Source organism: Trachemys scripta, chromosome 23 (assembly GCF_013100865.1).
Source record: "Trachemys scripta elegans isolate TJP31775 chromosome 23, CAS_Tse_1.0, whole genome shotgun sequence".
Classification (NCBI taxonomy): Eukaryota; Metazoa; Chordata; order Testudines; family Emydidae; genus Trachemys; species Trachemys scripta.
The window spans coordinates 12609169-12622056 of NC_048320.1; the positions used below are offsets into that span (position 1 = coordinate 12609169).

At 40.8% G+C, this 12888-nt stretch overlaps 1 protein-coding gene across 3 annotated transcripts in view; it reads right to left on the reverse strand.

Moving 5' to 3' along the window:
* The window catches only part of FBXL20 (F-box and leucine rich repeat protein 20), a 72235-nt gene that overhangs the window by 17283 nt on the left and 42064 nt on the right, over positions 1-12888 (reverse strand). For all 3 annotated transcript variants that reach the window (XM_034755719.1, XM_034755717.1, XM_034755718.1), the window contains 5 exons: positions 11809-11883; positions 9206-9300; positions 8241-8309; positions 5361-5456; positions 3860-3986 (listed from right to left, as the gene is read on the reverse strand). In XM_034755719.1, coding sequence (XP_034611610.1) covers positions 3860-3986; positions 5361-5456; positions 8241-8309; positions 9206-9300; positions 11809-11883 — 462 coding nt within the window. The remainder of the gene's footprint in view (positions 1-3859; positions 3987-5360; positions 5457-8240; positions 8310-9205; positions 9301-11808; positions 11884-12888) is intronic.

Consider the following 12888-nt stretch of genomic DNA (forward strand, 5'->3'; position numbering starts at 1 on the left):
AGCAGCCGTGTTAGTCTGTATCCGCAAAAAGAACAGGAGTACTTGTGGCACCTTAGAGACTAACAAATTTATTAGAGCATAAGCTTTCGTGGACTACAGCCCTCTTCTATGCATCCAAAGAAGTGGGCTGTAGTCCACGAAAGCTTATGCTCTAATAAATTTGTTAGTCTCTAAGGTGCCACAAGTACTCCTGTTCTTTTTGCGGATACAGACTAACACGGCTGCTGCTCTGAAAGCATTATACAGTCTATCTTCCACTGTCTCTGAGACTGAGAATCTACAGATTTGCAAGGTCAGTTTATTGTAGGGCTGTCAAACGATAAAAAAAATTAATCATGATTAATTGTGTGATTAATCACGCTGTTCGACAATACTAGAATACCATTTAAATATTTTTGGATGTTTTCTACATTTTCAAATATATTGATTTCAATTACAACACAGAACACAATGTACAGTGCTCACTTGATATTTATTTTTGATTACAAACATCTGCACTGTAAAAAACAAAAGAAATAGTATTTCAATTCACCTAAGTACTGTACTGCAATCTCTTTAACATGAAAGTGTAACTTACAAATGTAGATTTTTTTTTGTTTTGTTACAGAACTGCACTCAAAAACAGAACATTGGAAAACTTTAGAGCCTACAAGTCCACTCAGTCCTGCCTGCTTCTTGTTTATAATGTCACATGGAAGTGAGAACAGGCGTTCGCATGGCACTGTTGTAGCCAGTGTCACAAGATATTTACGTGCCAGATGTACTAAAGATTCATATGTCCCTTCATGCTTCAACCATCATTCCCCAGAGGGCATGAATCCATGCTGATGACAGGTTCTGCTTGATAACAATCCAAAGCAGTGCAGACCGACGCATGTTCATTTTCATAGTCTGAGTCAGATGCCACCAGCAGAAGATTGATTTTCCTTTTTGGCGATTCGGGTTTTGTAGTTTCCACATGGGAGTGTTGCTCTTTTAAGACTTTTGAAAGCATGTTCCACATCTCGTCCCTCTCATATTTGGACAGCACTTCAGAATCTTAAATCTTGGGTTGAGTGCTGTAGCTATCTTTAGAAATCTCATATTAGTATCTTTTTGCGTTTTCTCAAATCTGCAGTGAAAGTGTTCTTAAAACGAACACCACATGTGGAGTTGTCATCCGAGACTGCTATAACATGAAATATACAGCAGAATGTGGGTAAAACAGAACAGGAGACATACAATTCTCCCACAAGGAGCTCAATCACAAATTTAATCAATGCATTTTTTTTTAAACGATCATCATCAGCATGGAAGCATGTCCTCTGGAATGGTGACCAAAGCATAAAGGGGCATACGAATGTTTAGCATATCTGGCACATAAATATCTTGCGACGCTGGGTACAACAGTGCAATGCAAACGCATGTTCTCACTTTCATGTGACATTGTAAACAAGAAGCGGGCAGCATTATCTCCTGCATATGTAAACAAACTTGTTTGTCTGAGCAATTGGCTGAACAAGAAATAGGACTGAGTGGACTTGTAGACTCTAAAGTTTCCATTGTTCTGTTTTTGAATGCAGTTATGTAACAAACAAACAAAAATCTACATTTGTAAGTTGCACTTTCATGATAAAGAGATTGCACTACAGTACTTTGGTGAATTGAAATACTATTTCTTCTGTTTTTTTATAGTGCAAATATTTGTAATAAAAAATAAATATCAAATGAGCACTGTACACTTTGTATTCTGTGTTGTAATTGAAATAGATACATTTGAAAATGTAGAAAACATCCAAAAATAGTTAATAAATTTCAATTGGTATTCTATATTTTGACAGTGCGATTAATCGACAGCCCTAATTTATTGATTTCAATAACTTATGCTCAGGTCAAAAATACATGATTAATAGACGGAATGGGAGCTGAAATTACTATCTTTTAATTTTGATAAATCTTGTTTCTAATAAATTAATACTTCATAGGGCTCCTCTATATCACCATTTTCCCTCCTCTATATCACTTTGGCTGCCAACAAAAAGTGATTGCCAGTCTTACACCCATGAGAACAGATGGCAAATAATTGATAACAAGGATGTATTCCCATCAATATTTCACTGGAGTCCATAAATAACCAGAAGTTCGAGCTGTTTTTCAGTGATCTAAATTCTGAAAATAGGCTCGGATTGTTAAACCTCTTACCAGTCAAGTCTCCTAGGCTATTAAAAACCACAGTAACATAAGCTTAGGAAACTACTGGCAATGGTCCTAACATTTGGGCTTGTTTTGCACAGTGATATATGTACTATTGCTTTACTTAACATACTAAAAAATTATTGCTTTCTACACCCATGTACAGTGGGACTAATCTTTTGGAAAGTAAATATTACTTAAGTTTACATGTCAACAGCAGGTAAAATACTGGTCCCGTTTCAGAGGAACAAAAAGAACTAAAACCAAAACCCCAAATCTCCCACACCACAATTTCATGGCCCAGCAGGTAAAATAGTAAGGTTAAAGAAAATTAACTCCAAACAACAAAGGGTAATGGAAATTTCAGCCTTAAAAGCTAATGCACAATTTTTATTCTAAAGTGTCAGGGTTGAAGATCCATCCATGTAGTATCTTCAGAACCTTTACATCTTGGTTTGGACACAGTTCAAAGAGCAACATGGCCAGTGGTGCAAGTGGAATCCATTTCTTACTGGTATGGGGGGGGGCCACGTGACCCTCCATGTGACTTCGCCCTGCCCCCAGCCTGGGGCCCTCACGCTCTCCTTGTCCCCTCCTCATGATCCACCCCCCCTTACCGGGGGGGAGGGAGCTCTGTCCTCCTCCAGCTGCGCCTTCGGAAACACAGCAGGGGAAAATGAGAAGAATGTGTGGCCACTGTACCGCCCCAGTCCTTCCACGCAGGGTCTCCTCCATCTGTACAGCAGCCAGACCCACTGGAGGACGGGGAGTGGCGGCGGAGGAGGGGTTGTGGAGGGGGTTGGGGGTGGTACCGCAGCCGCGCCAGAAGAGCTGCTGGTGTGGGGCCGCCCGGTGGCCCCAGGTTCTGCTCCTTTCTCTACTGGGGTTCACAGGAGAACCTGAACTGCAGGGCTCTCCCGGGAACCACACCGGGGAAAGGAGCAGAACGCTGGCAGCTCCTCCAGGGGCTGTACCGCTCCCAGCACTGCCTCCTCAGCCCTGTTCTCCGTCGGGGCTGCTGTCAGACAGAGGAGGGCCAGGGGTGGTACAGCTGCACGCACTGGAGGAGCTGCTGACATGGGGCCCTCTTTCCGGTACGCCATACCAGCTATAAATATCTTGCTGGTACAGCGTACTGGACTGCACTGCCCTACTTGCACTGCTGAACATAGTACCATCCTTTCAGAGATGTGCCAAATGTCTAATTTGCTGTAGGAAAACCTCTGAAACAAAACAATTACAGTCCAATTCTACATTAGCCAGCTGGAAGATTCCACTCAGTCAGGAACTTTTATCATGTGATTCCAGATACAACTATAGCCAGGCTTTCTACTACTGTCTGACTCTTCTACAAAGGGCTAAAATAAGTCTACGGACATAGCCAGGATATTTTATAGCTTATTAAAAAAAATGTTAAGGTGAGTGTGATTTTGCTCACTACATCCTCTGAACGGGGAGATTCCACTACTAGGTAGTTTTCATTATTCAGTGTTCAGCTATTCATGCTGGGCTCAAAGCTAGTAAAGAGTTTCAATAAAGCACTTAATGTCTAGTTGGTAGATCTTATTTCAATAAGGTAATGTTTGGAAATACAAGCCCTACAATACTTCACACTCATTGCTGTAACTGGCGTTGAAGACACTCATTGTTGTAGTTAGTTTAATGCGCAGGTTCTCCATAGTCATACCTGAGTGCAGCCCTTCAGAAACAAGGCTTTGAGTCCTCCACAGCCTCTCACCAGAGCCTGGATGCCATCCTTAGTCACTTGGTCACACCAGGAGATATTCAGCTGTTCCAGCAGTGGGCATCCCTCACTTGGGAGGCAAAGGGAAAAGTGGGTGGAAACTTAAGAAATCCAGCTTCAAGCCGATTACAGGAAATTCCAATTTCTGGACTTCAACTGAGCACAGGAAGCGACACACCCACCCCACACGCACACGGAACATTCATTTATTAAACATAAAAATCCTCAGATGAGAGCAGCTCTCCAGGGGTAGGCTTGGAAACCAGTAACTCAATTTTGTGGCATTCTGGAAAAAGAAGGTTGATCTCTACTGCATCCAAAGCCGGTCATAGGGCTGCGTCCCACCCCCTTGTCCAGAGACTGGGCGCATCCACAGCGTTATTGGCTGAGAGGCCTAGATACAGCCAAACCAACATTCAATCAGATTCAAAGGGCTTCATTTTTGAACACGGCCTCTGATTTTCCAGACACAAACTTGTGCTTGAAAATAGCTGCTGGCACAAACAGAATGTATACATTTGATTTGCAGTCAGGTAGACAGACATAAATGCTATCAACTGTGATTGCAAATAACTGCAGGCACAAAACTGACCCTATAAAATTGGAGGCCAGGTTGAAGCCCTTAAACAAAAAAAACAAACAGGCTCAAATTTCTGAAAGCTAGATACAAAAACAAGCCTCTCTCCATTTTCTGTACTCGGATTCCTTTGATATTTCAATGCAGCCTCTTCACTATTTTGTTTCCCTTCAAATTAGTCTTTCTATAGTTTTATCCTTTTTAGATATTCGAATTTATCATTATTTAAAACCCACTTTACTCACTTTTTTTGTTTTTTTGTTTTTTTAATAGTTTAGGCTTCACTCTTTACCTTCAGGGTTCTCTTTTGCCTCCTTTCTTCTGTCCCAATCTCTTGTCACCATTGCCTGTCATTCCCTTTCATTTCTAGATTACTTGGCAATTACATCTAGTAGGGTTAAGTAGTTACCATGTCACCTAATCAGTTTAAGACAAGTAATCATGTGCCAGTCTTTATTTTGCAACTACAGGACACTTGCTATCTATGCAACGGGAGTTGTGTAATTCAAAAGTCAACTATTAACAAAGAGGTATTTACAAGGCATGTTAATTAAAAACTAAAAAAAAAACTCTGCCCCCTGCTCAAAAAATAAATAAAAATAGAAACCTCAGTGCAATCCAATTATGCTACTGCTGCTAATCATTATCAGGACAAGGCACCTTCTATTTAGTTCCTGTCTCTTTTGCAGAGCAGAGGGCATTACCCAGCAGAGCTCAGCATTCATGTCTTAGGTTTGGATTGCAATCCTAGTAACCTAGTCACTTATTTAAAACTCCACCAGGGGAGTTCAGAGAATAGGGGACATAGTGGAGTAAGCTATTTAGAATTAAACTGGTGCACGGGATCTCAATGCTGTCAGTTCCTACCTCAGTGCTTTTAGAGACAGGTTGGTTATGGAAGTGCAGGAAGCCAAGTCAAGGTGCCTGAGTTTAGAGCAGAACTTACTAAGGCTGGTACATGTCCTGAAAGAGAATATTAAAAAAAAAAAGATACTTCAGACAGTACATTTACCCATCAAAGACGTACACAGAAATGATCATGTATATTTTTCCATCACACACTATGTGCACAAGTATATTCATATAAGCCCCCACTTAAAAAATAAAAGAATGGAGAATATAACATGGGCAGGTATTGGAGGTGGGATGGTGGGAGAGAGGATAGAGGAAATGCTCTTTCTAAGCAGTCTATGTGTGTGTGAGACGAGGACAGTGATTTTCTTCACATTTTGAATCATTCAGTTTTCGTTGAGGGATTCATTTGCTCAAAACCCAACGCGGAAGACCGTTCTATAGGACATTTCTAACATCTGCTATCAAAAGGGCCAAAATAACTCTTAGATCTGTACCCTCTACCCTATTTCCCCAACGTGCTGCTCAACATCGTTTTGATAGTACTGAGAAATGTCTAAAAATGAACAAGGAAAACTACCAAGCATCACATGACTAAGGGCACATACTGCACACTAGAAACAGGAGCTGGGTGCTGGTAGCGGTCTAGAGTAGATGGAGCACATCCGAGGGGCTTGCTGTTTAGCTGGGACTTCAAACTCCCCAACACCAATGGCAGTGATTTCACCTGCCTAAGGATTCATTTCTGAGGGAATAGCAACAAAATATGATTTTGTGCAGCAAGTGCCGACTGTAGGCAACCATATATTGGGGAAACCAGCTACTTCTTTTATCAAAGCCTTCAAAATCATTATTCAACTAGTACAGTGCAGAAAGACCTACAAGTGCCTGAAATATACTGCGAGTGACAGCCAGTGATACCCCTTAAAAAAAAATCTTAGTAGTGAGGCCAGTCTGGAGGCCAGCTGAGAAACTCAGATGCCATCACCAACCCTGCTATCTAGCAGAACTGCAGAGGCAGAGAGTCTGATCCCACAAGGTGCTGAGCATTCTGGCCTGGAAAATAAAGACGAGCTATGGTTTTGACTCACAAGAGTCAAATAAAATTACTAGCAATGCAAAAAGGAGTATTTCCACCTGCTAATAAATAACTCATCCCTACACATCTTTGCTGGCTACTGTTAGTCTTTGCAGAATGTGTTATCTCCAGTGGAAGGCCACATGAGATATGAACAATGACTAGGCTGCATTGTCTGCCCCCCAAAGTATGAGTTGTTTTTAAAAGCTATCGTAACACTGATGCTTAACAAAATTTCGACAACATGAAGTGAAGCTATTTCTTAACAATAGTTGCTACTTGTATCAGAAAAAATATGTAAAAAAAGCTTCTTTTTAAGGGTTCCTTCAGTTGGCAGATCTTATTTGTCCAAGGAAGCAAATTGATTTAGTGGATTTAACCACTATTCTTCTAAGAAGAGTATTTTAGGCCATCACACTTTCATTTTGAGACTGATCTGTACTTTTAGAGGCAAAATCTATAGGTAATCAGTATAGAAAGAGCACACATGTAACATGGTTCTTCCCTCAGTCCCTCATGTACTGCCACTGTAGGAAACATAGGGATCTTACAGTTTTGTAAGTGATTTTAAAGAGTTACAAATAGCACTCGAGCAGGAAGACAGCAAAGTAGCAAAGAAACTAGATAAAACTTGGATACACGCCTATTTCAAGGCAATCCAGGTGTAACCTAAAGCATAGCTGACCAGCTGTCCATAGGAAAAAATCTCAAATCTATGTGGAGTGGATGGAAAAGCAGAAGAACTCTCCCAGCACTTAACTGTCTGTGCTCAGCAATGTGGAAGTACGGCTTGACGTGCGTCACCACAACTGACACACATTTTACAATGACATCTGCTGTCCTCAGATAATAAAATATTAACCAAATTACATCCATCCATACTCACAGCATTTATTAAAGAAAGTTAGAGTTTAAGTACAGGCGAGCTGACTCTTGCCAACTCTTTTAGGAAGGTTCCTTTGCAAAGACATACATCTTTTCCCTGGTCAGGACTAACGTAGATAAGGATATGTGGGGAACCTCCTTTTTCCCCCTCTCTTCTGAAGCTCTCTCTCTCAGCAAAGGCTTCAAAGAGAGACACCCCTTTCCACCAAGATAGGCAGTCTCTTCATACTTAGATTCCCTCCGAGACCGTCTTCTTTCATCATAGAAATGAGAATAAGACTGCAAAGCCTCAAAGTGAAGCCACCCCCCACCATCAGCATGAAAAAGGGAAAAAACTGTAGACATTGGAATTTAACAGACAGAATCACTCAAAGGAGAATCAGAACTATTTGAATTATACAAGAGGTGGCAGATGAGCACAAGCACCATAAACAAAGCAACTGTAGCCGCTCCATGTACAGAGAAATTGCAGTCTCCATAAATTCTGACCTGGGAGAACAAGAAGAACATCGCTATTTTGTTCCATTACAGAGTGAGCCTTACTGTTCTGAAGGGGACACTTTAGCAGCCTTTTCTGGATCTGAAAACATGAGTCAGACCTGCCTAAAAAGAATTATTTCCTCAGTATATTTTCCCCTTAATGTCAACAACCTGATATGATCATCTGACTTGAAATAATGAATGAGCAACGTGACATAAGAGGTTTCCTGATGTCTTCAAATTTTTATCAGACCATAACAAATCATTCCATCTGGAGATAGACCACTTACTCATACCACATTTAGAAAACAAACGGTACTAAGCTCATGGGGTGGGACAACGGAGGAGAATCTGGAACCACTACCTTCCATTCAGTTGAGACATAATTCATGTATACTAATAATTACAAGGGTTAATAGTCCAACATTCCCTCTAATAAACACGTTACTTACGTATCGGTGATCTTGGTGCAGCCATTTAGGTTCAATACTTCAATATTTCTGCAGTTTTGTGCAAATATCCTTCATTGGAAAAAAAGATACACTACTTTTCAGACAATGCATTTCCAGATGTTTTGAAACAGATGCTTTACCCTCAATACTACAGAAATAATTAAACCAAAAACCAGGCACTGTTTGTCTTGGGCAAACTGTTGACCCTTCCCACCAGCCTTTTACATGGGTGCACCTCTGAAGCACATAGAATCAAATAGGCTGCTGAATGCTGGGTTTAAAGGGCAATGCAGAACAACAGTGAGTTGTTACCCATATCTTCAAGTATCGGGGGTAGCCGTGTTAGTCTGTATCTACAAAAACAACAAGGAGTCTGGTGGCACCTTAAAGACTAACAGATTTATTTGGGCATAAGCTTTCGTGGGTAAAAACCTCATTTCTTCGGATGCATAGAGTGAAAGTTACAGATGCAGACATTATATACTGACAGTATATATATAATGCCTGCATCTGTAACTTTCACTCTATGCATCCGAAGAAGTGAGGTTTTTACCCACGAAAGCTTATGCCCAAATAAATCTGTTAGTCTTTAAGGTGCCACCAGACTCCTTGTTGTTTTTACCCATATCTTGTCTTTGGAGTTCTCTCAGCCCAGGAGCAAGGGACAGAGGTTCACATTTCCAGTGCCAATTCCCCCAATATTGCAACACCATCGGGTTGACTCTGTGCTGCTATTTTTTAAGGGAAGGGAAGGGAGAAAGGCTCATATTTCAAAACACACACACACAGAAGAAGGATATGCATAGTGTTCATCATTTACTTAAGCGATTATTTTTGGATGCATATCGTTATTGGTCTCACTCTAGCACGCTGATGAGTGGATATACCATTCCAGCCCTCTATGGGTGGGGAAGGAGAACCATTCTTTGCTTCATAGTTAAGAGTAGAAGAAGCCATACCACTACCTTAATGCATTGTCTCCCACTCCTAGACACCCACGCAGGCTTAGCTTTCGCAAGAAACCCCCACATCTTTTAGAAATATTCTCCACTACTCGACCCTGTAAAAAGACAGGAAAAGAATTCTACTGATATCACTTCTTAGTTTCCACAATCTCTTCATTAAAGTTAAATTCAAAACTTTGTAGATTAAAAACACTTTGTATATTATTCCAGATATAGGGGCACTGAGCAAACACAATTACCATCACACCAATGTAAAACTGAAGGAGACCCATTCAACTTCTAAAAATGGACAAGGAACAAAACCCAAGGAAGAACGCCGAGGCTAAGCAGTAGAAAAATCCTCTGCAGTCAGAGCTATTGGGCAGTGCAAGAGGCTACCCAAGAGACGGCTGAAGTACAGTTACTGAAGAAATACAACAAATCACAGAAACAACACGCGACAAGGATTTCAAATAGGCATGTGTTGTCATAAAAGATGTAAAGGTTTTTGTTTTGGGGGACAGAGCGGAGACGAATAGTGTAGGGGACTTCTCTTCTCTCACGGAGGAAGCATTTCAATTTTCCTCTCAAAGACATCTGGAGAAATGGAGTTTAATGTCCTATTTTACATGAGAGAGTATCTCCCCAGAGACCCCAGGACAAGTTTGAATTTTCCACAACTTTGGATGATGAAATGGTAAAGAGACCGAGGAGAGGAGAGAAAGACTATACAACTCTATCAGCACACATACGTTTCAGTGTCCAGTAGTATTTTATTCTCCTCCTCTGATCACTGGAGAATGGAAACATCAATCACTTTCAAGTGTTAGCTACGAAGAGTTTGTATTAAGAAATTTTTAATCCCTCCTTCCCAAACCAAAAATGTATGTGAACATTAGGGTAGCTGCAAAGTATTAGCATGATCTAAAAGGGCTATCAATCTGCTGAGGCCCCCTCATTTACCTTCCTTAAAATCTACTCTGAAATACGACTACTTTTCAAATGCCAACTGCAGCTAGGACGTGCTGCCAAAGTGCTGCAATGGCTAAAAGGGATAAAAGGAAGATAAATCCCATGCTGCATTTTAGAAAAGGAAGGTAACAGAATTTTAAGCCACGCATATGTTTGTATAGGCCCTCGGTGGCCTCACCACAGCTGTGAATATGTTTGGGATTGCAGAGGATTCAAATATATTTTAAAGAAAACGCTTAAAAGCTGCAAGTTTATCTTCCTTTAAGCATACAACATTTAGGACTTAGCCTGAGAATGTCCTTTTAGGTTAAGAACAGCAGCATTTTGGAGCAGCTTGTATTAAAATATAAGTCAATGCTAGTGCACAAATACATATCTGGTACCCAACAGATGAGTAAGAGAATGGGGAGACTTTAAAGCCATGTAAAACGGCTCAAGAAGGGAAAAGCCTAGTTTAAATTCACAGCATTACTCTCTCCTTCTTACACAGTTTAGATAAAGCACCACGGCTGAAAAGTTCTTTCCTCATTTCCTGCTCCTACCTTGGATCAGGGAACTCCAATGATCTCCCTGCACCTGTGTGAAAGTGAAGTCTTATCCCAGCAGAGAACTTTAGGAATGCTCTTACTAGTTTTACTTTCTCCCTTAATCAACCGATACGTGTCTGAAGAAATACTTGCTGTAGAGAGCAGGACCACATTTGCTTTCCTCCTTCAAAACACTCTGGGCACTTGCCAGACTTTTTGGGTACACAATTTGCCACATCAGAGGCCAGTTCCTTTAGGTCTGGAAGAGAGAGTACTTTAACGCTTCTGTCCAGAAAGGCTGTGTAACTTGCAGCTTCCACCAGGACATTAAACAAGCCATTCTCAGACTTATGTTTTTCACTTTGTGTTGAGCTACAATGCTGCTCTCCTCTCCCCATCTCCAAAAAATAATTTTTAAAATGAGAATGTAACAATCTGATAAGGAGTTTAGTTTGTTTTTGAAAATTCAGCCAGGAAGAATACACGGACTTTAGTTTTCAGAACAGTAGGACAACATGAGGCACAAAGTTATCATTTCCTACATGGACTCCACAGTTCACTTCTAACAGATTGATCCAAAGTTACAAGAAGGCATTCCCACAGAGGTACATCTTTTAGAACTAACTCAGAACTGGAAATCTCTGGCATCTTCCTGGTTTGTGTTTCCATTTCCAACAAAGGAAAACAGACACTAGAGACTAAGAGAGAAATTCAGTGTCTTAATAGTAGAAGTCCAAGTATACCAGATAAAAGCCATACTTGATTATGTTGAGTTAGAGAGAAAAATCTAGACCAATACTTATCAGCAATATCTTTCAGCAAAAGCACATTTACTCTAGTTATTTCAACTCTCTCAGTAAACAAAAAACTGCTTCTTTAAAATAAGTGTACATGTACACACACAAATACCATTCAGTCCTGGTACAGTTAAATAGTTCTGTCCATTTTCAAAAGCTGAATGAATTGCCAAGACTATAAAGGCTCCCTGAAGCTAAGAAGAACTGAAATTAATGATTTTTATCTCCAGGGAAGGTGGAAAGGGTTATGCTGGGGGCATTAATCTATTCCATACTGTAATTATGTTTTTAAACATGAAAAAGGGGTTTGTATGTCACTTAATTATACCTCAATATCCCTCTGGAAATCAAACAGGTCAATTCGCTGCCAGTTACTGCCATCCAGGGCCAGAACATTCCATGCCTTTATTGGGGAAAAAAACGTCAGTGCATGATTAATATGAAAAAAAATGCCAGTGGGAATCTAGTTACAATTTGTTCCTTTTAGAAACAACATTGTGTCTCAAGTGAAAAAGCACCAAATAAATTACTGCAACTGATGAAAAACCCTTAGATCAGCAATATCCTCAGTTCAGACAAGACTTACCACACTGACACAGTGCCCTCTTAATTCCCCATATTTCACTGAACACTTAGGCAGGCAAGTCCAAGGTGTCACGGAGATTATCCGCACACAAATGATATTTCCATTTATGGGCCACACACACTGGACTTCTTATTTTGTATTTTAGAAAGGAGCTTTTCAATTGGAGAACATATACAGGGGTAACATATGGATCTCAAAGCATTTTACAAACATTAAACCTCTTAATATCCGTGCAAGGCAGATCAGTATCATGTTCTACATTCACAGAGGGGGAAACAGGCAGAGGCTAGCAGGTTGATTTCAGAGTTGTGGAGCATCCACAGATTCCACTGATAGCAATGCAAGCTGTAGATACTCAGCACCTCTAAAAAATATCAGGTCACAGGTGATGTGACAAAGGCCACAGTGAGTCAGTGGCATAGCCAGCAACAGGCCCAGACCACCTGACTGCTAGTCCCTCTGCTCTAAACAACAGACCACTCACTATATATTTTTCTGGCACTTTTGCTTCCTCAGTGACAGCTGTGTTCAAATCGCCAGCCTTCCGAGTTCCCCGATTTCCCATCCTCTCCTTCTACTCAATTCTTCAGTCACTTCACAATGCTGGATTTGTGACAGCTGAATCCCGAGAAACTGACCAAGGGTCATACGCACAGGATGACATCACTGTAGCATCAAGCTGAAGGCGAAGTGGGGATGTGAAAAAGGAAACAGATACCAGTCTCTACATATTAGCACCAGCAGCGAAGGAGAATGCTGAAGAGTGACAAGCAAAGGTAGTTTGCTCATGTGGGCTCCAGCATGAAAGTTACAAGTCACTAA